The sequence below is a fragment of the Centropristis striata genome, chromosome 17 (assembly GCF_030273125.1).
Source record: "Centropristis striata isolate RG_2023a ecotype Rhode Island chromosome 17, C.striata_1.0, whole genome shotgun sequence".
In the NCBI taxonomy this organism is placed as follows: Eukaryota; Metazoa; Chordata; class Actinopteri; order Perciformes; family Serranidae; genus Centropristis; species Centropristis striata.
In genome coordinates, this window is record NC_081533.1 from 9,186,865 (window position 1) to 9,213,927 (window position 27,063).

Genomic DNA, 27,063 nt, shown 5'->3' on the forward strand with positions numbered 1-27,063 from the left:
TGTCGGTGCTGCCGTAAAAAATAGTAAAGCTGGTGTGTGTGTATGTGTGTGTGTGTGTTTTTATATATATGAACATGCTTGAGGATGTTGGCTGTGTCGCTCAGTGGTTATTTTTAATCACAAAGCGCTGGAACATCTGTCCAGATGTCTGTGTGTAACTGAAGCCTGGCTACGGTCAGATCAAAGGATTAAACTCTGTCAGTGACTCAATACATGTGATAAAACATCATGCGGCTGAACGTACGTTAAATATAGTTACATACTGAAGACATCACTTACTGGATGTTGTGGTAACTGCTGCGGCGAAAAAAATTCAAGAAAAGTTTTTAAATCCATTGTTAAAGACATCAAGACGTGTTAATATTCCTCTAAAAATTTGCCTTGAAAGTAATTTCATTTAAATGCATTTCTTTAATATTTTTTGTTCAGCAATTTAATTTATTTTTTAATACATTTTTGTTGTTGTTAATAAAATCAAGGAATGTAACGCAAGTTAAAACATTATATATATATAAAATATTCCTTAAAAGAAATCAAGAAATGTAAAACATCTAAAACATGTATTTCTTTTAATTTCTTTGTTATTATTATATTATTATTATTATTATTATTATTATTATTATACTCATTCACGTTAATATTCCTCCAAAAAAATTTCCTTGAATGTAATTTTTTAGGTTAATTTACATTTCTGTCATAATTTCAGTTTTTTTAACAATTTAATTTATTTTTTAATTCATTTTTTAGTTGTTAATTTAATCAACAAATGTAAAGCTTGTAAAACATTTTGTATATTAAATACTTAAAAGTTTATAATGTATTTATTAAAATTCATTTTTAAATGTATTTTTATGACATATATTTGTTTTTCTATAATTTTTTTGTGTCAATAAGATCAAGAAATGTAAAACACATTTATTTCTTTTAATTTCTTTATTTAATTTCTTTATAAATATTATTATTATTATTATACTCAGTCATGTTAATATTCCTCTAAACATTTGCCTTGAAAGTTAATTTTTCAAATTCTATTGAAATTTCTTTTTTTAATTTCTTTATTTACAACAATTAAATTTATTTTTTAATTCTTTTTTAATTGTTAATTAAATCAAGAAATGTAAAGCAAGTTAAAACGTTATATTTATGAAATATGCCTTTCAAGTTTTAAATGTATTTAATACAATTATTTTTTTATGTATTTTCTATAACATTGTAATTAGTTTTTTTAATTTAATTATTTTTTTTGTATTAATAAGATCAAGAAATTTAAAAACTGTAAAACCCATTTATTTATTTTTATTAATTTATTTAATTTCTTTATTATTATTATTATTATTATTATTATTATTATGCCTCACAGCAAGAGGGTCGCCAGTTCAACTCCAGCTCTTCTGTGTGGAGTTTACATGTTCTCCCTGTGTCAGCCTGGGTTCTCTCCGGGTTCTCTTGCTTCCTCCCACAGTCCAAAAACATGCACTTAGGTTTAATTGGTGACTCTAAATTGCCCGTAGGAGTGAATGAGAGCGTAAATGTCTGTCTCTATGTGTCAGCCCTGTGATAGTCTGGAGACCTGTCCAGGGTGTACCCCGCCTCTCACCCAATATCAGCTGGGATCGGCTCCAGTGCAGATAAGCAGTTAAGGTTAATGAATGAATTAATGTTTTTTTGTGTCGTTAAGATTAAGAAATGTAAAACCGTATATATTAAGACTTGCACAGTCATGTTGCAGGCCTAATTATTGTAAGTACTGTTTTAAATGTTTTCTAAAATTTAAAAACTACTGATGTGTGTCTGCAGTCTGTCACATGGTGAAAAGATGAAAAGGATGTTGCATTGGCCGGGAATCGAACCCGGGCCTCCCGCGTGGCAGGCGAGAATTCTACCACTGAACCACCAATGCATACATGATGAGGAATTTTACACTGTAAAAAGTCGAATAGTGAGCAGTCAAAGTATAAAAAGTAGTGGTTCTACTCAACCACTCCACAAATGGTTAAAATAAATTATTGTACGTGTTAAATTCAGCGCGCACACATTATTTTTTACTAACCCTGACTTCATCTGATAGTTTCTGAAAACCTTCGTAACCTACGATCTGTCCAAGGAAAGTTCCAACTGATACCAGTTCCTGACTGGTTAATCCTGATATATTATATTTATGGTGTATACTATTTAACATTAATTCATTTTAATATAGCTGACATTTTCAAATTTCTAAATCATTCCTTAATGATGACAAAGCTTTGGACGGACCTCAATGTACTGTTGAATCTTTTCACGTCTTCATTTGCTCTAAATTCTCACAGTTGTCCTAATGAGTAAAAGAAAAGTAGCGAGAAGCATTATCAGTGTCAAAATTGGTGTTAATACAATTTTTAATGACTTTTCTCAAATCTGCATTAATTTTGATAATCAGTGAATTATTTAAGAGCTTCTTTTCTGATGACAATACCTTTTTACAGTTTCATTCAACGATAAGCTGTGTTTTTTTGGTGATCTCTTAAAGAAAACACAATTAAATCCCAGATTATTAAAAAAATCTATAATTGGCGTCAGTGAATCCTTCATGTGTCACAAAAGGGAGTGATGCGGGATATTCCTGTATTGATATTTTCTCCCACCCAATGGCGGTTCTACACAGGGCCCTCCAGGGGCCACTGCTCCTGTGAAGAAGCCCTCGGCCCCTGCTGTGGCCCCTGTGTCAAATTAATACATAATATAATAATGAAATGATCAATTTCAATAATGAACAACAATTGTCCAAACAATATGTCATTGTACACAAAAGGAACCCAGAATGTGTACATTGAATAATAGTTTAATTGTGAATATATATATGTATATGTATGTGTATATATATATATATATATGTGTGTGTATATATATATATGTATGTATATATATATATATATATATATATGTATGTATATATATATATGTATGTGTATATATATGTATGTATGTATATATGTATGTATATATGTATGTATATGTGTATATATATGTGTATATATATATGTATGTGCATATATATATGTATATATATATATATATATATATGTAGACGCAAGCAATAAATAAATAAATATATATAATAAAATAACTATAAGTGGAGGAAAATGGATGGACGGATGGAATATATGTGTATATGTATGTATATATATATGTATATATATATATATACATATATATATATATATATGTATATATATATAAAAGATCATTCTCAATGTACTGCCGTTTCAAAATAAAAAAAAGTAATTGTGCACAAAAATGAGAAATGTCATTGTCATATAAAAATAATTGTTATTGTTGGTGAGTCTCATTGTTTCAATCAATGTATTTTTATCTTCCAAATATACTGAAATGAGATTTTTAAATAAGCTAAAATAAACGTTTTGAATGCTTAAATATCATCTTTGCCGTTTTTTCATGTGCCCCTCTGATTAAACACACAGTAAAATTGGTCTAGAACTGCCGCTGCTCCACCACATCAACATGTCTAACACGTATGGATGACTTTGTCTCTGTGTGTGTGTGTGTGTGTGTGTAGACCGTCACCACGGGACGCCCATGCTGCTGGAGGGAGTGCGCTGCATTGGGGTGGAGCTGGAGTACGACTCTGAACAGAGCGACTGGCAGGGATTCGACTAAAGCTTATCCAGCTGAAGTACACACACACATAAACACACCTGCTATCATAGAGAGTGTACACAAACACACACAAACACCAAATCAAACACACACCAAATAGGAAGACGTGTCCACACACACAACTGATTTAGTGCCACGTAATGTACATAGTGTTCAGTGTTGGATTTGAACATTTGCATTAAAAACATTCCTCTGCTGCAACATTTCACCACATCAACAGCATCTGAACAAGGTTTTTTTTTTCAGCTTCTTCCCACTTTTCTTTTTGCACCCATGATGATGTTTATCTGTGCTTTCCTGATTGAACCTCTAGAGGGCAGCAGCGCTCTTTGAATCACTGCAGCCTCCGATCACTTTTCACCCTTTTTACTCTTGTGCAAACTGATCCCACATGGATTTACAGGTGAGGGAGTAAACAAGGGCTCTTTTATTAATTAAGTAGCTTAAAATGAATCTATAGGAAGGAATATAAACCCGGAAAATTCAGAAAGAAAAAATACCTTATCAATGCTGAGCCTGTAATATCTCTGTTTGACCACAAGGGGACACTGCAGACCACTGTAAGAGCAGCTCCTCCAAACTGAAGGCTTTTTTGAAAGGCAGTTTTTTGGACAAACTGCTGCATTATGATCTCTATTTGAAAGAAGAAACCAACTTGGTCACTCTTACCAATTTAAATATCCTCTATATGTGAGGTTTATGTTGTGAAAATACAGCTTTTGCTCTTAATTTAGCAGGAAATCCCAAAAACAAGTGTGAACTTATTTATATTGGTGTCTTTGAGTAAAGCATTTGCAGCAGCAATAAAAGGAATGATTCTGTCTTTGGAAAAAACTGAATAATTCGTCAAATAATGGTGTTCTTTTTCTGGGATGGTTCTACAGTGTATGATTGTTAAACATTTGTATACAATTCTGCATTTAGAAAGAAGTATTTTGTGTTTTATTGGGAAGGAACTGACACCAAAAATCTACTGCAAGCTTAATAAGAGCCCACAATTTACATCTTTAAAACACTTCTGTTTTGTGGTTGAGCTGCAAATATTTGTAATAAATATAAAAGATTTAATCACAAATGCAGCGTACTGCTCAAAGCTGTTGGCTGTTTTTAAGGATGTTAAATAGAGCTGAAATTAAGTTAATTCATGGATTTATGAACCAACAAAGACTTAATCTGCAGCAGGGATGAATGTCGAGGATTGATATTCATTTGGTACCAGTTCCTGACTGGTCAATACTGATATATTGTATTTATGATATATAATATTTAACATTAGTTCAGTATAATATAGCTGACATTTTCACATTCTAACCATGCCCTAATGATGAAAAAACTTTGGATGGAGCTCAATTTACTGTTGAATCTGTTAATGTCTTTATTTTTTGCTCTAAATTGTCTCAATAAGTGAAAGAAAAGTAGCGATAAGCTAATGAGTCAATGTCGAATCAGTGTCAAAATTGGTATTAATAACATCCTTAATGATACCTTTCTCTAATCTGCATTAATTCTGATAATTGATGAATGATTTAAGATATTTTTTCCCATGCCAAAATGACAAACATCTGGTTTCAGATTTTCCTAGTTTCTTTTTTCAAATTATCTTTTAGTTTAATATCTTTGTCAAACAAAACAAGACATTTAAAGACACAACTTTGGACATTTTTTTCTCTCTTTCTCTGAGATTCTGAACTTTTAATCCACTGATCAAATAAAACAATTATTAAATTAATCAACAATAAGAAATAATCATTCGAGTTCTTGGAGGATTTGTTTCTTTATGTTTGACTTCATGAAGCCTTCAGAACATGCAAAGTGCCTTTCATCGTCCTGTTTCTCATTTTTGGACCAGTGTGGAGCTTCTTCCCAGTGTTAAATCTCACTTCTTCCTCATCTTCTTTGTCTCTCATCACTCCGAATGCAGATCAGAAAGAGCTGACAGGCTCCATCTCTGTCAGCTCTGCTTCTTTTTACATTTGTGCCATGATCTGGCTGCAGTCGTCTCCCTTCTGTTAACAGAATCCATCACATTTCATCCGCATCGACATTTCTCTGTCATCCCCTGTTGAAAACATCAGCCTTAAAGGAAATTATTCTGTGTGTAATTTCTCTGTGGGTGTAGTGCCGATTAACCCTTTGGACCCCAACAAAAATGTGTTTTCTTTAAAAGGTTGCCAACAGAACACTGTTTATTGTAGAAAGAAACTGTTAAAGCAGGCATTGTCGTCGAAAATTGAACTTTCCGACAGTTTTTGAACGGATCATAGGTTATGAAAGTTATAGTTAGAAAAAGTTACCAAAATGAAGCTTTAAATTGAGATATTTCTGCCAGAATGACATTATGTAAGTCTCATTTTAAAACGTCTACACAAATAAAGCATTTGTAATAACTAGATCCTGTTAAAAACATTAAATTCTGCTCCTCAGAGACACTGTGAAGCCATGATTGATTCTGCTGAGACGAACGGTCACGTGACAAATATTCACTGAAAATCTGTTTACACAGAGCTGAGAGGAGAGGACAGGAGAGGCTGTAAAAATATATACAGTTCAATATGTACAGCATGTGGAGACACAATTTATTATTCCAATATTTGTGACACTTGTGGGCACTTATAAAAGTGTTTTACATATGAATTCCATTTTATTACAATTTAAAAAAATATATTTTTGAGAGAAATTCAACTTGCGTTTTTCTTTTTTAATGATTTACATCATTATAACTGTGTTTTTCTTCACAAAAGACATTTTTGATTTGTTCCCACTTCTAGCCATCATTTAGCTGATTCCGTGGAGCTGCAGGACTTATATATTATATATAAATATTGTATATTGCAGTTAAATACAAGGCCACTGTGAGTAAAATGTAAAAAGAGCAAAAGAAACGTTGTGTTGGGGTTCAGAGGGTTAAATCCATTTATTTGATGTTTGCTTGTATTAGGTCAAAGTCTGCTCTGTTCCTTCTTAGTGTAATGCTCAGTAGGTTACTGTTTGAAGAATGTAGCAGTTTATTTGTCGATATCTTGTTTCTCTGTGTGGGTGTGTGATTTGTATTTTTTAATGTCAAAACTGAATAAAAAATGCGTGTATGTTTGAGTTTTGCTGCGTCTCGTGTCAGTTCCTCGCAGGAACACTTGGTGGCGCCGCACACCACCACACCGCTCCCACCTCGGATACACACAATATAATCTCACCAGGGCAGATTAGAATAACAATAAAATATCACATTTTCAGATAAAGGTGAAAGTTTTCCTAGAATTTCGGATTATTAAAAGATTAACCGGTATTAATGTGTCAAACGGAGCGTAAAATCTGTTCTGTTTAAAGAGAATTTTAATTTATTGGAAACACATTGTGCATTTAAACTTTCCTCACTGAGACAAATATGAGAGAATTAACCTGTTTTTAATATTAAAATGTAGTTTGAAGACTCTTTTATTGCGGTTTTATTGTACTTTTACCAAGTCTCTGCACCAGACTGAGGTAGGAAATCTGTAACTGTTTCTTTTTTAATATTTTTTACACACACTGAGATATTCAAAATTAACATTTCAGTAAACAGATCAAAATAATCTCATTAAATGTGTATATAAAGTGATAATTAAATATCTACAGTGTGCAGGAGTTTTTATTTCAACACTTAACAGTCAGAATTGTAATTTAAGATGGAAGAATATTTGAAATGACACCAATTAAAAACACATTTTGATGGTTTAACATGAGTCTGAAATGGTCACAAACACATTTTTATTTCTCATTACTTGCTGAATAAACCTTGAATTATTTAAAACAGTGTTTTCATGCTTTTTTCCTGCATTTATCCGCCTCTCAAACTTAAATAAATATGACTTTCTTTTTCTGTTTATTCAGGGCCGTTTGCAAATGAACAAATATTTGATGCTTTCAAGATTCAGAAAGTATTAATTATGTTGAGATTTGAAGAATTTAGGATCACTTTAAGACATTTCGGTCACAAAATGCTTTTTATTTTAACTCAGGAGGTGTGATAAATAAAAAACATTTTAATCAGTGAAATCTGTGAGAAGGTTTTTGCTTAAACTGCAAATATGGACAGCCTCATAACTTATAAATACCAGGAGAAAATTAATAAAGTGCAGCAACATGCCTTCCATTATAAAGCAGCAGGTTGAACAGGACGAGCTAACTGGTGTGCAAATATCAAACAAGTTTTTGCTGTCCTTATAATAAAGATAATTCTGGATATTAAGGTGCACTAGGAGGCTGGAAAGCTTAAATGTTGAACTTTTATTTTCAGATTTAACAAAATAAAAGTCCAAAAAGGCAGGTTCTTCTCTCTGGCTCGTTTCCAGTTCATTATATTACCACTTTTTAATGACCGTTGATACTGAAAATGTAAATTAAACACAACTAAATGCATCAATAACACTAAGCCTATTGCTGTTTTTATCATATATACATATATTGTTACAAAGATTGTTCTGAATGTCATTGGTTTTACTGGCCTGAGCTGTTTCTTGCTTTTATTTTTATTATATAAAGTGTATAAGTATATTTTAAAGCACTGTACAAATAAAATATTATTATGATTAACTCACTGTATTATAATGTGCACATGACTTTATTGTTTCTGGTAAATGTGGAGCTATATATATATTTCCAGTATTTTAATGCATAATAATAAATCATCATTTGTTAGTTGGTTTATGTTGTTGTTAATTAAACAAATATAGAGAAGTGAGAAGTACAATATTGGCTTCAACAAGAAGTATTCAGCAGCATGAAATGGAAGTAAAGTACCTCAAAAATTGTAAGTTCTTGAGTAAAAATGTACTCAGTTGCATCCCAGCAAAACAAAAAAGTTCTCAAAGTGCAGAATCATTGATGAACTAACATGCAAACATCATTTTAACGTTGCTTTTAATGAAACTAATGTCAATATGAATAATGTTTATAATAAAACTAGTAATTTAATATATGGAAATGCACCTTCAAAAAAAATAAGGAACAGAAAAACAGATTTTAGTCTGTTTGAACACAAAAGTGTCTAATAATGCTTAATAATACAATACTTAATACAAGATAAATATACATTATACCAATTATAATGGTGCATTGTAAACATGTAGCTTCCTGATTGTATTATATTTGTTTTATTTAAATTCCTCGTGTTATTAAGGGCCATTCGGAGGCTGCGAGTTTGTACTGAAAAGCTTAAAAGTAAAACTTTATTTTTCAGATTTAACAAAATGAAAACCAGGTCTTAACTAAATGCGTCAGTAACGCTAAACGTGCATGTTTTTCATGTTTCATAATGTAAAATATACAAGAAGAAGTCGTGAGTGGTTGTTTGGGTGGTGCAGGGGGAGATTTAAAGACTATTAACTGCGTGTGTTTGTGATCAGAAAGGAAAAGTTTGCAGGAACTCTGCACAGAGTCTCTGCTGTCTGTGGGACACTTTAAGCTCCACTCGGACAAACCAGCTCCGCTCCACTGCTGCTGCACCGAGCTGAGCCTCCGAGCTGCAGAGCTGCGGACGATCCGCTGTGTAAGAAAAGAGCAAGAGATATATTTAATTATTAATTATTATATTTTTAGTTATTGGTTATCTGTCTTCTGACTGTAACTGTGTGCGATTGTATTCTAACAACATAAACGTTTAAAAAAAGTATTTAAATGATGATTCGAAATAAAACAGCTTTGCAGTCTATTTATCGGCTGTTTAATTATTGTTAATAGTGTTATTAAAAATGCATTAACCATGAGCTCTGTTGCAGCGTCTCAATAATTCACGTTTTGGTAATAAATATCGTTCAACTCTGCAGCTGTTTTCAAGACAGAAATATTACTATTCTGTTAAAAATAATTCATCCTAATCCTTTATTTTGAAATTATTTAAACATTAACTAATTATTTTTGTGTTGCTGTAAAATGTCACAGCCGTAATTAAATCTTTAAAAACTTTATTTTATTTAATTATGGATAAATCTATGCTTAGGTATTTATTTTGAAGGTAAAATGAATTATTTATCTATGGTTTGTGGTTTGAGATTAAGCGGAAGACTTCAGTGACGGTCAGTGAATCTAAATGGATATGAAAGACGTATTTTTTACTCTCACGTAGCGTGTACGCTTTAAAAACTAAGCCGAGGTTTTAGTAGCACTTAGTAGCTACAAATTATGAAATTTCTACTAATAATAATACACTTATTTTTTTTAAACTGATTAAATTTCGTTAAAATAAAGTAAAGTTCTGCACGACGTGGCTGCAGAAATGTGCATTTTTATCCATTCGTTTGGATGAAATGATAGATTCTACAGCTGCAGGTTTCTAATAGAAATATAATATAAATATTATAGTTTCCTTAGATTGCACTGCAGTGTAATTTACTTTATACAGCAGATAAACTGCACATGTGTTGTAAATCATCATTTCTTGCTTTGACTGAACCGTAACATTGTGCATCTTAATACAAGTTTAAAGAGTAACGTTTATGACCTTTTGAGACCAAGAAAGAATAGAATAGACACATTATAAGAGGACAAATTGTTTCTTTTATTTCTCATAAAGAAGAGGTCAGTGTGTGTTAATGTGGATCATAAATGGTACGTAAAGCTGCGTGTCCATCACACTCATGCGCATATTTTACATCCCTCCTCCTCCTCCCGAGTTTTATTCCAACAAAGCTGCATAAACACCTGAGCCTTCATTTATTTCTCTCTCCTGCATCCAAATAAACCCTCAAAGTGTCCAGGTTCAACAGCAGTTATACGGCTCTACTGTAAAAAAATAAAATAAAAAGTTATTTTCCAGACTTTGACTGTATTATTTAAAGGACTTTCCTTGTTTTTTTGTACTTTAAGTGCAAATAATTGTAATTTATTTTATTTTATTACAAATATTAACCATGAAATTGACACTTAAATATGTAAATTAATATAATACGACAATATAGATTTTTTTTACAGTTTTATTCAATTGTCTAATGGTCTTTAAATGTGAAATTACAGAGAATTCTTGTTGTAAAAAATACTAAAAAATATACATCACGTTGCTTAAGAAAAATGAAGGCAATTTTCTATTGTAAAAATAGTCTGGCAGTAAAAGTTGCCAAACACCATCATATTAAAGTAATTACTCTTCAAATACACATTTTTTTTTAAAAATACAGATATTTCTTGCATATTATCCATGTTTTAAGGAAATAATCTGTAAAATAACCTACAATGGTGAGTGTTTGTCAACTTTTGCTGCCAGACTTTTAACTGTTATGTAGAGTGTAAAATTAAAAAAAACACACACATACAGCAGCATTTGCCTCTAATAAATGCTTGAAATCATAAATGCATGCATTCATTGTGATATAGATCATATTTTTGTTGTCTAGACCATCTAAAATGAAAGTTTGCATGATGCAGACACATGTTTGCCATTCCTGCACAGATTTGTGTGCAGCCTGTGTGGGATGTGTGAACTCTGAGTGGCCCGGTGCCCTCCCTCTGACCTCTGGGATTACAGTAATCTCTGTTGATTGATCTGATTGATCAGATTCATCTCCACGAGGCCGCAATCCAGCCGCACATGAGGGGGGAGGAGATGAGGCAGGCGGTGCGTGGTGCAAATAAACATTTTTTTTCTTCCTTTTTGGCCTGCGGGGAAATACAGGCAGGGAGCAGATCTGACTATAGGAATCAAATATCATTTTATCTGCAGTAATGAAGCGGAATTGGATTCAAATAAAAGCTGAAGTTTAGAGGAATTACTTTAGATTTGATCATCATTAAGGAAAAAAAAACGTATAAAGGGCCGAGTTTTCAAGCTGTAGGGGCTTTCAGATTATAATAAAAACTAGACAATACTGAAATTATTCCAAAGAAACTATCTCATGGCATATAGATCAGCCAAAAGTAACTGATAGTTCCTCCTGATGAAGTCAATTAAAAAGAGGAAAAGTGATACAAAAGGAGAAAGCTGTCTCAAGGATACTCTGTTACGGGTAAAAGTCGTGCTTGAAGTACTCGTGAGGGAAGAAGATTTTTTATTTAAGTAAAAACAGCAACGACACAGTTTAAAAATCCAGCATGTACAATCTCACAAAGAATATAAAAGTAGAAAGGTGTTTAAAAATGTATGAAAAACACAAAAAATAAAAGTACTCTTAATGCAAAATCTCCTCGATGTTTCAGAACAAAATGTATAATATCACTGGATCATAATGTGTACGTGACTTTATTCTTTCTGGTAGATATGGAGCTCATTTTTATGTATTTTTTATATATATTCAGCCAAGTAAAATGCCACAACTCTCTGTTTTCTTACAGTAAAACTTTAAATTTAAGGTAAAAGAAATCATAAAAAAATTATAAAAAGTCTGGCAGCCAAAGTTGTCAAATACTTAATGTCAAATAAAAGTTTAAAAAGGCCTTTAGTTATTCTAAAGATATATATTTTATAAATAGGAATATTTACTGCATATTATATAGATTTTTAAAGGAATTATCTCTTTTTTACTGTTATTTGAAGGTAAGTGATTGACAACTTTTGCTGCCAGACTTTTTACCTTTTTTATTATTTTTTTTGTAACAGTGTACACAAGTACAAGAACCTTAAAATACTGCTATGTATGAGTGCTAATAAACCACTAATAGTATAGAAGATCAATACGGACAAAACAATATCCGGCAGTAAATATATTAAAAGAATCGTCTAATAACAAACTTTTTCCACCTATTTTACAACATTTACTGAGGAGGCAAACATCCTGTGTGTCATACTTCTGTCTGCAGCCATTAAAACGTCCCTCCGGATGTTAAAATATTATAATCACGGCACAAAAAAATGTTTCCTAACACGGCTAAAGACCGACATCAACATGTGAGGCGTCTTCAGGAAAGTTAAACGTGGTTCAAATCTGCTTTTTGGAGGGTTTTTAGTTGTGCATCAGTGGAGGGAGAGAGGGGAGAAAAAACAGTGGAGAGAAGGAGGAAGAGTGTGTGTGTGTGTGTGTGTGTGTGTGTGTGTGTGTGTGTGTGTGTGTCAGCACAGCAGCAGCAATCAGTCCCCTCTTGTCTCGCTGCTGAGTGCAGCGTCTGATTGACAGTTTCTATTCATCCTGTGTGAGATTAGGCCAGCTGAAAGGAGTAACGACCCATGGCTGTGTGCAGTAATTACGGCCTCGGATAAGAAAAATAAGAAAAAACACACATGGCAAAACTATAATTATATAATCCCGCTCAAAATCCACCCCTCTTTTTCCCCTCTCTCTCTCTCTCTCTCTCTCTCTCTCTGTTTCACCTGTAAAGAGGAAATTCCACCCAGTGTTACTGTCATTCCTGCAACTGAAATTATCTCACAATCATAACAAACTGCAGGCTGCAGACGCCTCTGCATACATACATACATACATACAGTAAAATGACAGTAAATGAGTGTGAATGAGGCGTTTTTATCTGCAATGCAAAACAAATAGAAAGCTCACTTTATGCTCCTTTTAGTCAGATTGTGTGTTTAACAGCGAGGCTCTGCAGGAGTGCAGGGTGCCATCAGCAGATCATAAAGTGTGTGTGGACAGAATAATAGGAACACCTGTTGAGTGCAATAACTTTGAGTGTATATATTGTCAGGATGTGACTTGTGTGCATGGCTGAGGGTCAGTATATTATTTCAAACAGGGGATGTTTTTTGCTTATATTACTTATATATATTTATTTTTTTTACAATTTTGACCAAACACTCACAACTCTTTTGGTGTTTTTCCTCCAGATTTTCATTATCATCTTCTGAAGTATAATTTGTGGACATAAGAAGCAGAAATCCAGCCAAGAATAGTAGATTTTATTGCTTTTTATAGCAGAGCAACGCACCATACTTAGTAAATGTTTAAACTCTGAGTTAGAGGAGGCATTTCTAAAGAAGAAATCATGTTTTAAAAAGCATCTAACATGTTGAATGTGATTTATTTTTGTTCAGAACTCCTTCCTCAGGCTTTAGTTTGTGACGTTATTGTGTTTTTTTATGTTGCATCCATCCTTAAAAATGTGACAAATAATGTGAATACAAGTTGTTAAAAGGACAAAATGTTATTTTTATACTATGGTGATAATTTGTGTCGATAATTTGGACATTTTCTTGTCAAAAAATGACAATTTTGATGAAAAACTTACAACTTATTGTGTGTTTTATGCCGAGTTTCATTCTTATGGGATCTGAAACAACATGAAACAACTCAGTTGAAATCTCAACCCAGAATTTTAGATTTCAGAGCTTTTTTTATGGCAGAACGCCCCATGCTTAATGAATATTTAAGTCAAGTAACATCTTATTTTTAAAGCTCCCATATCCCACTGCCCTTACACTCTTGAATCAGATAATAAAAAAGTAAACTGTGCGATACATCAGGCATTTTAAAATAACTGAGAAGACACATTTTGCACTGATAGAAGGCTTTATGAGAATAGAAACACAAATAAAATCATAACTATCCAATATTTTTTAAAAATGGTTTATTGGTTTTATTATATTGTCTAACATTGGGCTGGATATGATAGATAAATAAATAAAAATTAATTATTGATGCCAAAGAAGGAAAATTAACTTCATTAAGCAGCTCAATTAAAAATGGGAGAAATAAATAAAAATAATTTAAAATTTAAATAAAATAGCTATATAAACTGCATAACTACCCACTGTTTATTAAAAATAATTTATTGCCCTTTAGATATGGTCCTCTACTGGGCTCGATAAGATTCTTTTTATTTTTTAAGATTTTTTTTTTAAAGTTATGGATCCCACAGGTTGGAAATTTATTTAGAGAGATAAATAAAAATGAAATATACATTTTTATAAAAAGACAAAAAACTAATAAAATAGCTATATACACTGAATAACTATCCACTGTTTATTAAAAAATAATTTATTGGCCTTTATATATTGTCCGATACTGGGTCTATATACTTGATAAGATTGTTTTCTGTCAGTTATGGATCTCACAGATTGGAAATGTACTTGGTTCAAGAAAAAAGTTGAGAGATAAATAACAATAAAAACTTTTTTTTTTAAAGTCAAAAACAAATAAAATATCTATAAATACTTCATAATTACCCACTGTTTAAAATAAAAAAACAATAATTTATTGGCCTCTATATATTGTCTTATCCTGGGCTAAAAAATAAAATAAAAATGACAAAAAGACAAATAAAATAGATGTATACCTTATATATAATATACTTCGTGTACAGCAGTGTAGAAAATATATAAATATAATCGCACAGGATATAAGCTCTGCATATTGGCGTTGCATGTTGACTAAATTCAGTTATTTCGTGATATTTTTTAGATCTAAATTGAATAAACCGTGGTTCATTTTAAATGTGATTTACCTGAGTGGGTCAGCAGTCTATTGTTAAACTGCGCTGCACTCACAAACAGAGTGAGAGTGTGACGGAGCTGCACACAGAGCTGCTCTCAGCCATCGTCTCATGTCTCCGCCGCTGATCCTGATCCCGCTCTGCAGCGCCGCTCATCCTCCTGTCAAAACCTGCCCTGCGCGGTTGCACCAATCAGCTTCGACCCTTGCGTGGGCAGGAAGTGACGTACGTGGTTCCTGCCTCTTGCAAAAGTGCACGGTGGTGGTGTCACCACAAATATTCTCCACACACCAACATCTCTGCTTTGCTCTGTGCGTGCAGGCAAGGTGCGTGAGCCTCCTCGCGCTGCTGCAGACGTGATAAAGCAAATTATTACAACAACAACAACAAAGCAGAAAAACTGACACTTCTTTGACACATTTGTTAGCAAATTTAGCATTTCCACCCCCGAGCCTGACATCTTTTCTCTCCTGAAAAAGCTGAAGACCACCGACCCCCTTTATGTGGCACCGGCAGCAGCATGCACCGGGACCGGCAGATGCAGCGGATGTGACCGGGGTGAAGTAACAGGCTCCGGACAGAAACTTTGGTGAACTGTGACCGCGCGCCGCCTCTCTTTTTATTTCTCCGTGGGTGAGCAGTGTGTGTGTGTGTGTGTGTGTGTGTGGCACCTCCTCCCAGCTCCTCCACAGATCTGCTTCGCCCCCATGTACCTAACAACCATGCATTTCTTCTGATAGTCAGAGCAGGAGGTTTCTTCTCCCTGCACCCCCTCCTCCTCTTCCTCCTCCTCCTCCTGACTCCCTCCTCGCCGCTTCGGGTTTTTTGGACTCCGGACCGGCCGGCGCGTCATGCCGCGACACCTGAAGAAGAAGCGCACCCTGGTTTCGCTGCAGGACCGCATGCTTCCTTTATAGCTGGATCTACTTTTTATTTTTCTTTCTTTCGTCCAATCTTTTTATTTTTGGTGCATGTGTGGAGGGAGAGGAGAGTTATGCTCTCTTGCAAAAAAAGAAAGTAGAGGAAGAAGAGAGTGAGCAGCAGCAGCAGCAGCGAGCAGAGAAGTAAATAAAGCATCTTAGAGGAACTTCACTTGATGTTCGATCAGGCAACGATGGGCGATGGGAACCACCGCTGTGGACCCAACCCGCTGTGTCCGGACCGGATGGAGACAAAGTGCCGCGCCGAGATAGGGAGCCGGTCCCCGGTTCAGAGCTCCACCGACACCCCTGGGACCTCAGCGTCCACCCCGACGTCCTCCAGCGAAGACGGGCACGACAAACTTTTGGGAGTGGACCCAGACTACTGCCGGAGGATATTAGTGAGAGGTAAGAAAACAAATCAATGTGTTTTTCTGTGCGTCAAACTAACTGAATTTAAACGTCACTGTTATTTTATCCACTAAACAATAATTATCCTAATTAAAGGCTTCACCCACACTCTGTATGACAGCTACAGCAATTACTATAATAAAAGAAAAATGTAAATATCTTTAATTTGGGGCAATAAAAACAACCCTGAATGGGTTAGTATAAAATATCCTGAGTTTAAAAAAATGTTTAAAATATGATTCATATATTTTATAAGGCATCTCTGCTGCAGGGTGTCCTTAACAAAAAGCTCCTGCTGTGGTAACAATAGGCTGCTTTCACTTCCGTGTTACCTAAATGAGTGTAACACCACACCTTAATTTAAAATAGAGAAAGAAGATATTGCAATCTATAATTAAATCACTGTGAAATGTATAGTTTGGCACCAGCTGTGACAACTCTTTTGTTAATATGAAGACATTAAAATTAGATATTTTAGAGATTAAATAAAAACAGAGGCTTATATGAACATATTGGTTTATTTTTCTCACAAATTTGGTGTAATAATAATAGTAACAATAATAATAACTATTCTCTTTAAAACGTCTGAAGGTTTAAAATCAGACATGCTAACAAAGAAAAAATAAAATGAGGATAAATTCACCCTGTAGGCAGTTTGGGTTTTTTTAGCAACAAAAACATAATTTACCTCTCCATCGATGACACACTAGTGTGTGTGTGTGTGTGTGTGTGTGTGTGTGTGTGTGTGTGTTAGGTTACTCGTCAGCAGCTGATTGCCTTTGTGTGCCAACGTTGTGTTAATGAACATCACAATAATATTTAATTCACTATGGCTGTCCACGCCCTCCTGTCCTGCAGGAGGCCTGCAGCCTCTCAATTGAGCTTTTCTTTAAAATAAAAAATAAAACCATCATAATAAAGTAAAATCACTGCAAACACTGTCACAAAATCTGTTGCCATTTTTAAAAAATTCTCTATAATCATCAAGGTCGATTTAAAAGTCTGAATTGCCTGAAACATTTTAATTTAATTCATGTTTGCATGATAAATGAAGGGAAATTAAACTGTAATTTTAATATGTGTTGTATGTTTATAGGGTGCAATAATAAAAAGGACAAGATATATAGGCATATATATATGTACACACACATTTGTGTAGGCCATTAAAGTTATTGCATTTAGGATATTTGCAATTATGATTAAAATACGTAAAAAGAAAATACTCGGTGTGAAAAAACCGATGTATAAACTATATAATTAGCAGTGTGAGGAATAATTTGTCTCATCGTGAAGGAGATGTTTATTATTTGATGCTTTCTAAGAACAAAAACTCATGCAGATTGCACGTTTACCTTCCGTTCAGAAGTCCGTAGAGAAAAAGCATGATTTTACATTTCCAGTGTTATTGTGTGGAGGTTTTCTGCCGCGGTGTGTGTAACTGTGAGCTGTGGACACGATCAATACGTCGGCCTATCAATCCTCCGTTATAGGCGGGTTGCTGGGGATATTATGGTTACTGCTGGCTGGTTAGTGTCTGTTATTGAACGTTTAGTGGCGCGGAGTCCTGCTGCACACACAGGCAGCGAGTTTAGCCAGAGCATAAAAAATCATGCAAGAACGAGTTGTTTTAGACCGTAAATGAAGTGAGAGGAGGTGGAAAATGGCGAAAGAAAGATTATAAATATGAAAAGAAGCTGCTCCTTCACAGCGATCAGGTCCTGTGCAAGTCATCGCTGCTTCAAGAATAGTCGGTTTTATTTATTTTTAATATAAATGCAGTGATTATTAGACTTTTGGGCTACTGTTAACTGCAAAGCAGCTTTTTAAAAATCTTATTCCTCTCCTGCTCCATTAATTTTTTAGGGTTTTGTGGGGTTTTTTACATTGAATCTGGCGTGTATGTGTTGTTATATTCATCAGTTATTATTGTGTCCGGTCAGAAGGAGGAAGTGGCCTGTAGAAGGAGCCGGTTTTTGAGGGTGTGATCCGGCTTTGGTGGACACCCTGTACTGTACAGTGAGTGAACGAGGCTCTGCAGTGTCAGGACGTGTTTTTAAAGCTGAGTGTGGATGCGGAGAGGCCGGGGTCACCGAGAGGTCAGCAGGTCTGCGTACAGCCGCTGGCTTCCTCCTCTGCTCGGTCTCTTTCTACCACACTCTGGCTGATCGTTTTTGTCAAATAGTGAATTAAATGTGTAAATGTATATCTGTATATTAGGAGGGTTCGTTGCATATCTGGCGCAGAATCTCACTTGGTAACATTTTACGCAAAGACTTCGTTCTGCTTGCGTAAAGCTTGAGATCTCCGTCATGTTTTATAGGCCTGTAGTGTAACCAAACACTGAAGAATAACTCACTATACATCTGAGAATTAAAAAAAAAGACACTAGGGCGTAGTAGCTGATTAATTACTGCGTTTCGTTGACTATTTTAATTGTAATAAATGTAATTATAGGTTGTGTATATATATTTTTCCTTTTACGCACGTCGTTTCCACCTAAAATACCTCACATATTTTATTTACCTCCATATAACCACGCTTTAAATGTACGTTAACCTGCCCTATATAACAACCTAAATTCTCCTCTATAGCCAATGTAAATAAATAAATAAATAGATAAATAAAAATATGAATATTTAAATAAATAACTCTGTTACCTCCTGGTTTTGGCCTCCCCTTCCTGTAGAAACACTATGGATGTTCACTTCAATCAGTTTTGTTTCATATTTAATTCAGAGCTCTTCATATTTTATTGGAGTGCATATTTTATGAGCTCGAACCCACTGGACAAAGAGGAGGTGTTGTCTGTCCTGCGCGTCCATCCAATGTGATAAATACGAACAAATATTCCGGCCTACAGTGCAGCGAGGAATACACAAGTTTAAATGCTTGAAACGAACATTTAAAACCTCTGAATTTTTCGATGAAAGCAAAATTAAACTAGGATTTTTTTTTTCTTTTCAAACAGTGGGTAGACAATAACTTGAGGGCTTCAGGGCGGGGTGTAATCCCCCTGGCCCATCCTGATATCTCTGCTATATTTTAATTCAATAAAAATCTACCTTTTTAATAGACTATTTATATTTTTTCCTTGTATTTAAATGCGTTCTGATTTTTTTTCAAACATTTTTTTCTGGAAACAAATATCAAAGCAGCCAATTCTTAAAATAAATTAGCAGCATTTATTAAATAGTCTGCCAACAGTGTACAAAAATGACTCAATGTATAATAAAATACAAATAATAACACTAACTTGCCAGACACCCCGAACAAAACGACAAAATAAATAACAAAACAAATGAAAAAAACAGAACAATAACACTATAGTTTGTCTCAAAAACTAACACACGCTCTTGTTGTTGTGGGTAGATAGTGACGCACAGAAACAGTTCAGAGTGAAGCTCCTGATTGGCCCTAAATGAAGTTAAATGTCATGCAGAGAGAAATGAATCTGCACACTCACCACTTAATGTAAAACACTTCAGTCAGCACCCGGATGTTGAGAAACTGGGGCAAACTGAGCAGGATTGTCTGTGTATGTTTGTTTTTATCAGCCGTTGTTTCTTAAAACTGTTCATATTTTCCAATAAAGCATTCTAGTTGCTGATTCAATGCATTCAATTTGAGTTTTAAGTGAAAGAAAACATATAAGTCACATGGAGCAACATCACGCACACGGTAGATTTACGCGCGTGTGTGTTTTTGGACACTCGTGAACTTTTCCCAAACCATTGATATTATAGACCGGGGTTTTGGTGCCATTATTATGTGCCACTGAGCACAATTACACAACGTTGTTTTCTACACCCGTGTGTGCATGAATATTAATGACAGGGGTGTTTTTCCACAGAGCAGAGGGTGTGTTATTAACACTCCCTTGTGCCAGAAAATACACACGAATGTCGGCATACACTGTTTATAAGACGCGTTATTATTAACCTGTAGCCATAATCATTAATATTCCACCAGCTTGCACCAAACAGCCTATAGATTCACCCCAGCATCTGTTTTGTCGCCTAAAACTGCTGAAAAATGTGTTTTTTCCTCAATCAAAATACGCATTCATTGAGTTGTAATGATATTAAATGTATGCAAACTTTTATTTGCTGTTAGTTTGTGGTGCAAAGTGTCCTGAGTCTTTGTTTTTATTGTGTTTTTTTTAGACGCCAAAGGCACCATCCGGGAGATCGTGCTGCCCAAAGGCCTGGACCTGGACCGGCCCAAGCGCACCCGGACCTCCTTCACGGCCGAGCAGCTGTACCGGCTCGAGCTCGAGTTTCAACGGTGCCAGTACGTGGTGGGCCGCGAGCGCACCGAGCTGGCGAGGCAGCTCAACCTCTCCGAAACACAGGTAAGAAAAATATCTGGCAAAAATAAATAAATAAAAATCTCCCATATAAATGAACGCAACATGCTCACTTGAAAAACAAAAAACGTAATAAAAGCGGTAAATAACTAGCTAGGTTGCTAGTTGAGGCCTTAGCATAACCTGTAGGATATTTTAACGATATATTTTTAGCTTATTGTATTTGTTTGGCTAAAGTTAGTGTTTTGGCTAGCATTGGCTCTCTGGCCAATCAGAGGGGAGGAGCAGAGGAGAAGCCCCGCCCACAACATAATTCAGCTGAAGTGTTAAATGGACACATCCTGAACCAAAACCAGCCTCAAAATATTATATATGTTATTTACAGTTCGTTGTGGGGAACAGGACTTCTAATTTAAATGTATATATCGCACACAAAAAAATAAAAATAAAATAGGAATGCACCAATTTGACTTCTTCCACCCGAATGAGGTGTCTTTATTATATTTTTATTTTTTTATGACAGTATAGTCAAGTCAAAGTTTGTTTTTAGAGCACATTTAAAAATCAACCTCATTTGAAGAACATGCTGTACAGTTATTAAAATACAATAAAATCATAAACCAATATAGTAAAAACTAAAAAAAACATGAAAACTATAAAATAGTAATAAAAAATCTCAATTTAATAACAGAGTTAGAGTTAAAAAAGGAAATAAAAGACTTAAAAGTAAAAAAGCCAAGGATTCTTGCCTAGCTGGGACTGAACGCCAATATAATGACAATATAGTTAAAGTGTAAAACTATTAAATGCAGCAATACATTGGTCAAATTTCAGTGCATAATATATATACAGTACACTGTAAAAAAAGAAAAAAAAAGAAGAAAAAAATCGTAGAAAAACTGTAAAAAGACTTTCCGTCAAATAACAGTAAAGAACTGTAAGTTATTTTCTGATTTCTTTTAAAAAATATTGATGAAAACTGTAAATATCTGTATTTAAAAATATATTTCGGTAGAATATCTAAAGAGAAACTAACTAACTAAAATAATACATTGCATTTTTGGAAAATAACTTTTTTTTATTTATTTTTTTTACAGCGTAGGCCCTATATAAACATAGACTTGAATCGACTAGATCGGCTCTATTTCTTCCGATACTGATCGAGCTATTTGCTAGTACAACACCAAATTCGATATCGGTATCCCTAAAAAAAGGATCTCTATACATAGGCCCAGGGTTTGTACACGTGCCAATCAGGGCCTTAAAGGTGCATGACGCCTGTGTCTCCCTGCAGATATATTATGCACCATTTACAGCAGATTTTGACTCGTCATAGTAAGAAAAAAAACAGGTAAAACTATTTACATTAACATGGCTCGGTTCCAGTAGGAGTCACAGTAAGCTGTCCGACCAAGCATGCGCAATGCAAAGCCTCCCTCTGAGTGGGATGTAGCCATCATTAATGCTTCTGACCACCTGCGCTTTTATAACTATGTCCAAAGATCCATCCTCAGACTTGCACCATTAGTCCGTTAATATAGCCTATAGTCTAATAGGTCCTTAATCATTAATAATTGTGTAAAATCTTGCATCTGTGAAAGTAGTCGTGCGTATTGGTTGCATCTGATTCAGTTCATATTCTGCACTAAATACGCAAGAAAAGCACAACTTGGTTTTGCTAAGATTAAAAATAAACGTGTATTTGTGTGCAGCGTGGCGCCATAAACTAGTATAAAATGTTCCACTGCGCACCTGTTTGTGTGTGTGTGTGTGTGTGTGTGTGTGTGTGTGTGTGTGTGTGTGTGTGTGTGTGTGTGTGTGTGTGTGTGTGTGTTTCTGCTGCAGGCCGTCAGACTTTTACCGGCCTGCCGGTGCATCCGGGTCCTCTGGACTCTGCAGACAGTTCATGGCACTCATTCATCCCCGCGCGCTTCATTCAAACCCTCGTGCAGCCCAGCCCCTCTGTGTTTGTTGTGTGCGTCACCACTTACGCACTGACTTAAAGCCTCTATAGCGCACTGCAACGCTGCATTATTTAAATTCGAGTCACTGTGAGTTTCCGTCTCGTTTATAAAAGTATAGACTCATGCTGTAGTAATGCTCTGGACTGCACATTATATGCACTTTTGTGTTTGTTGCATAAACTGGATCGTGGCCCACGATTTTAAAGAATTTTTGTGGCATTTTTCGGCTTTATTGACAGTGGTAAAGAGACAAGCAGGAAGGGGATCCGAGCTGGACTCGAACCCGGGCCCCCTGCGTTGCGTTTTAAAAACGCAATCTCGTCAACACACACACGGTTTAAAGCATACTATGCGCATTTGTGCTGCATCCTGTGAATTTCAGACTCATTTTGAGAGCCCATTTTTACAAAAAAAGTGTAAGTATTGCGATTTATAAATGTGATTTTATCATATTTTTTGCACAACGTAGGGCCTGAACTCCTCAAGTGTTTCATTTCCGACACTTGTTAACAACACTTACTGCACTTACTGCTCACACTGCCGCTGCTCAGTATGCACACACAGATCGAAGAGAACAACAAAAACGTGTCTGTTTGCGCGCTGCGTCAACACATCTCCACATAAATAAATAACCCGCATGTCAATACGTGTGCAGACGACACTCGGCCTACAAAGAGGTGTTGTTTGAGAGGGAGAAAGCTGCAGATAGTGACACGTTTCAAAGCGAAAAAACTTGAAGATAAACCCACAAAGTAAAACTGAGTGGCTTTATTTAGATTTTTGTGCAGTTTGGAGGAGCATTTCATGCATAGATTTTTATTTTTTTATTTGTTTTCACCATTTTTAAATAAAATTTACATAATAAAGTGCCCTTGCACTCTTATCAGTAACAAAAATGTAAATAAAAATTCAATAAAGGGATAAAACGCACTATAATAAAATCATAGCCACCATCTATGTGACAAAACAAACGCAATAAATAAATTAAACTTTTTTTAAATGCAAGGCCCATGACTGTTAGGAGGAGGAGCATTTTATCAATAGATTTTTTATTCTTTTTTTTTGCCATTATAAAAAAAAAAGTGCCCTTACATTCTGAGCAATAACAAAAAATGAAATAATAATACAATGATGGGATGAAATACAACAATGATGATAATAATAATAATAATAATAATAATAATAAATAGCCACTATCTATATAACAAAAGGAGCACTTTATGCATGGATTGTTATTGATTTTTAAAACCATTTTATAAAGAAAATTTAACAACAAAGTGCCCTTACATTCTTAGCAATAACTAAAAAATAATAAAAAAACAATACAATCAAGAGATGAATTAAAATCGAAATATAATAATAATAATAATAATAATAATAATAATAATAATAGATAGCCACTGTCTATGTAAAATTTAACAACAAAATGCCCTTATATTCTCAGCAATAACTAAAACAAAATAAAACGGTTCAATAAAGGGATATAATAACATATAATCATAAAAACAGCTACCATCTGTGTAAAAACATCGCACGCACGCACGCACACACACACACACACACACACACACACGCACACGTAATAATATAAAATGCAAGGCCCGTGACTGTTAGAAGGAGGAGCAGCATTTTAAAGTGAAATATAAACACACTTGTTGCAGGAGCACATTCATGTCTAACCATGAAACACGCACTCAAACTTGGAGGTGTGTGTGTGTGTGTGTGCGTGTGTGTGTGTGTGTGTGTGTGTGTGTGTGTGTGTGTGTGTGTGTGAGAGCACAGACTAGCCACTGTGTCCCTCATTAGTGCTGACACTAGGGGTGTTAATGGGAGGGCCCGAGCCTCCCGCTGCAGCTGATTGGCTGAGAGGAAGCTGCCTGACCTTCAAGTGAGACAAAATGTAAATGATAAAAGTCTCCTCGGTAATGGCGTCAAATATTGAATCTTCTTATTGAAGCAGCTTTTAAAGCGTGATCGAAAGGCTTTTAGTTTTAGCTGCATTAGCGACTCTCCTCTTTCTTCTTATTATCTCTTCTCTGTTTGTGCAAATGCAACATTCAAGGCTAATCACGCAGCGTCACACAGATGGAAGCTCTCAGAGTTTCAGCTCCTTTTATTAAGCGATTGTTTTTGTTGTTTTCAGGTGATTTACACGCTTTATTAGCTCTCTATCTATATAGATCTATCTACTCGCTGTTTTTCCAGATTTTTAAAGCCTCCTTGTTCCTATTTAGAGTTGAAAAGCTTTTTTTCCTGCAGTTTGTTGTGTTTGAAAGTTTAGAAAACACATTTTTGTTCAAGGTTTCTATCTATCTATCTATCTATCTATCTATCTATCTATCTATCTATCTATCTATCTATCTATCTATCACTGCTGTTTTTCCAGGTTTTTAAAGCCTCGTTGTTTCTGTTCAGAGTAGAAAAACTTTTTTTTCTGCAGTTCGTTTTGTTTTGAGGTTTATAAAATAAAATGTAGCCTACGCTTCATGTCTTAGTCTATTTTCTGTTTATTTCGTTCAGATTCAGGACTTTCAATCGACATAATAACTTTTAACGTGCAGAAAATATGTCAAATGTATAGATATCTTATAAATTAGTTAATATAATGGGATATTAGTTGCTTCGTTTTGTCTGCCACTCATTAATTAACCTGTCGCAATTATATTAAGCTAAATAAACACTAACTTTTCTTCACTATACACTTACATTTTAAACCACAAATTTGCCCAAAAAAAAAATCTTCGAGTTTTAATTGAAATACCGATTAACTCTCTCTTCTGGTATCAGAGACATTAAAGGCTGATCACACACCTTCTTCAAAACTTTTATTGTGAAGGTGACAGGAACATAAATACCAATTACAGTAATATGGGAGGTTGGATCGTTAAGTGTTTTTTAACAATGTTTGGGGATTTGGTCATTGACCCATAATGTAACTCCAATTAGTTTGGTCAGGTATTCAAACTGATCACGCAATGAGGCAGACACACACACACACACACACTCACACACACACACGAAAAAAAATGTTCATCTACTTTCATAGACAAATATAGAAACAAGTGGATTTAAAAAAAAAAAGACAAATTATTGTTATATTATTAATAGGCCTATTTTATTGCATATATGTGATCTATATATAAGGCTTTATATTTCCATGATTTTATTGTTGAAAATAAATAGATTAATGCGTCAAGTATTTCGCCAAGACGCAAGAGCTCAATAACTGCCAACTGAATGTGATGAAGAAGTGAAATAATCAGAACACATTATTTACTGTATATACATGTGTAATTTCCCACATAAGGCAACATAGAAATGCACCTTAAAAAACATGATTTAACTTTGGAAATAATGTTGGGACCATGAATATAAGAAAAAAGTGAACAAGAGCGTATAAAAAGCGTGGGCGGAGTCTATCTAAGGTCTAGGGAAAAATCAAACGATCTATTGCTTATTGTTCATTATTTTCTGCAGAACTAACACATGCAATGGTATCATTAATACCTTAAATCACGTTAGCCTGCGTGTCTGTGCAGTAAGAACCGACCAATCAACATTAATGTCGTCGATCAAATGCAAATATTTCCCTGCAGAAGAAGAAAAGTGCAACTTTCCTTCAAAGTTCACTTCCAATCCAACTAAAATGCGTCTAATAGCAGAAAAGAAATGCATGACGCAGCCGAAACGCGCATATTTTTTCTCTCTTAATGGCTGCAGCATCGCGAGAGGAAACGGACAATTCATCATGCGTTCAGTAACGCGTTACTGAGTAATCCGTTACCACCCCGGGAACTCTCACTCCCTTCATCCCGGCAGGTGGCTCCCCGCTACAGGCTAACACAGCAGGAGGGGTGCTGTGTATGTGTGTGTGTGTGTGTGTGTGTGTGTGTGTGTGTGTGTGTGTATACAGTACATGCACACATACACAGAAAGCCCTATCTTAAACATAAGAGCCCCTCAGTTACTTTTCTGATCATTTTGCTCCTGGATGCTCACAGATCAGGGATGCTGCAGCTCTTATTGTGAAGGTACGTTTCCTGCATGTGGATTAGGATCATTAATATTTATTTGTGGGGCTAATTATTGAAAACTGTACTGTAAAAGACACAGGGGAAGCAAAAACTGATGCTTTTCTTATTGTTTTTGTGCAAAAAGGAGCCCACATTTTCATCTTAAACTACTTAAATGAACATTTTTGATGCTGTTTATGCAGCTTTGTTCACATTCACCTAAATTCCACCAAACTGCTTTCTGTCTCTTGCATGAAAAAGACTTTGTTGGATGTGTCCTGCTTGTCTGCCTCCCTGCTCCGACAGGTCTGTGTGTGACTTCAGGAGCTTTTCAGACACCATGCTGTGTGGTCACTCTGAGCTCCTCCACTGTCTGCCTGAGTCGAGTGCAGCTGACGTGCACGCTGCCATTGTCTCAGTCTATTGTTGTTTGCAGCCCTTCCATGGAGAAG

The 27,063-nt window shown here is 34.9% G+C and overlaps 2 protein-coding genes and 1 non-coding gene across 4 annotated transcripts in view; 2 read left to right on the plus strand and 1 right to left on the minus strand.

The window, feature by feature from the left end:
- The window catches only part of LOC131989586 (adipose secreted signaling protein), a 57,014-nt gene extending 51,057 nt beyond the window's left edge, over positions 1-5,957 (plus strand). For both annotated transcript variants that reach the window (XM_059354856.1, XM_059354855.1), the window contains exon 6: positions 3,554-5,957. In XM_059354856.1, the coding sequence (XP_059210839.1) occupies positions 3,554-3,654 (101 nt within the window). In that variant the 3' untranslated portion in view covers positions 3,655-5,957. The remainder of the gene's footprint in view (positions 1-3,553) is intronic.
- trnag-gcc (transfer RNA glycine (anticodon GCC)) lies at positions 1,830-1,900 on the minus strand. The gene has a single exon. It is a non-coding gene; the product is annotated as a tRNA-Gly (tRNA).
- Positions 5,958-14,857: 8,900 nt separating the features above from the next.
- vax2 (ventral anterior homeobox 2) overlaps positions 14,858-27,063 on the plus strand; it is a 38,244-nt gene continuing 26,038 nt past the window's right edge. The window contains exons 1-2 of the mRNA XM_059355324.1: positions 14,858-16,325; positions 20,492-20,679. Of these exons, the coding sequence (XP_059211307.1) occupies positions 16,094-16,325; positions 20,492-20,679 (420 nt within the window). The 5' untranslated portion in view covers positions 14,858-16,093. The remainder of the gene's footprint in view (positions 16,326-20,491; positions 20,680-27,063) is intronic.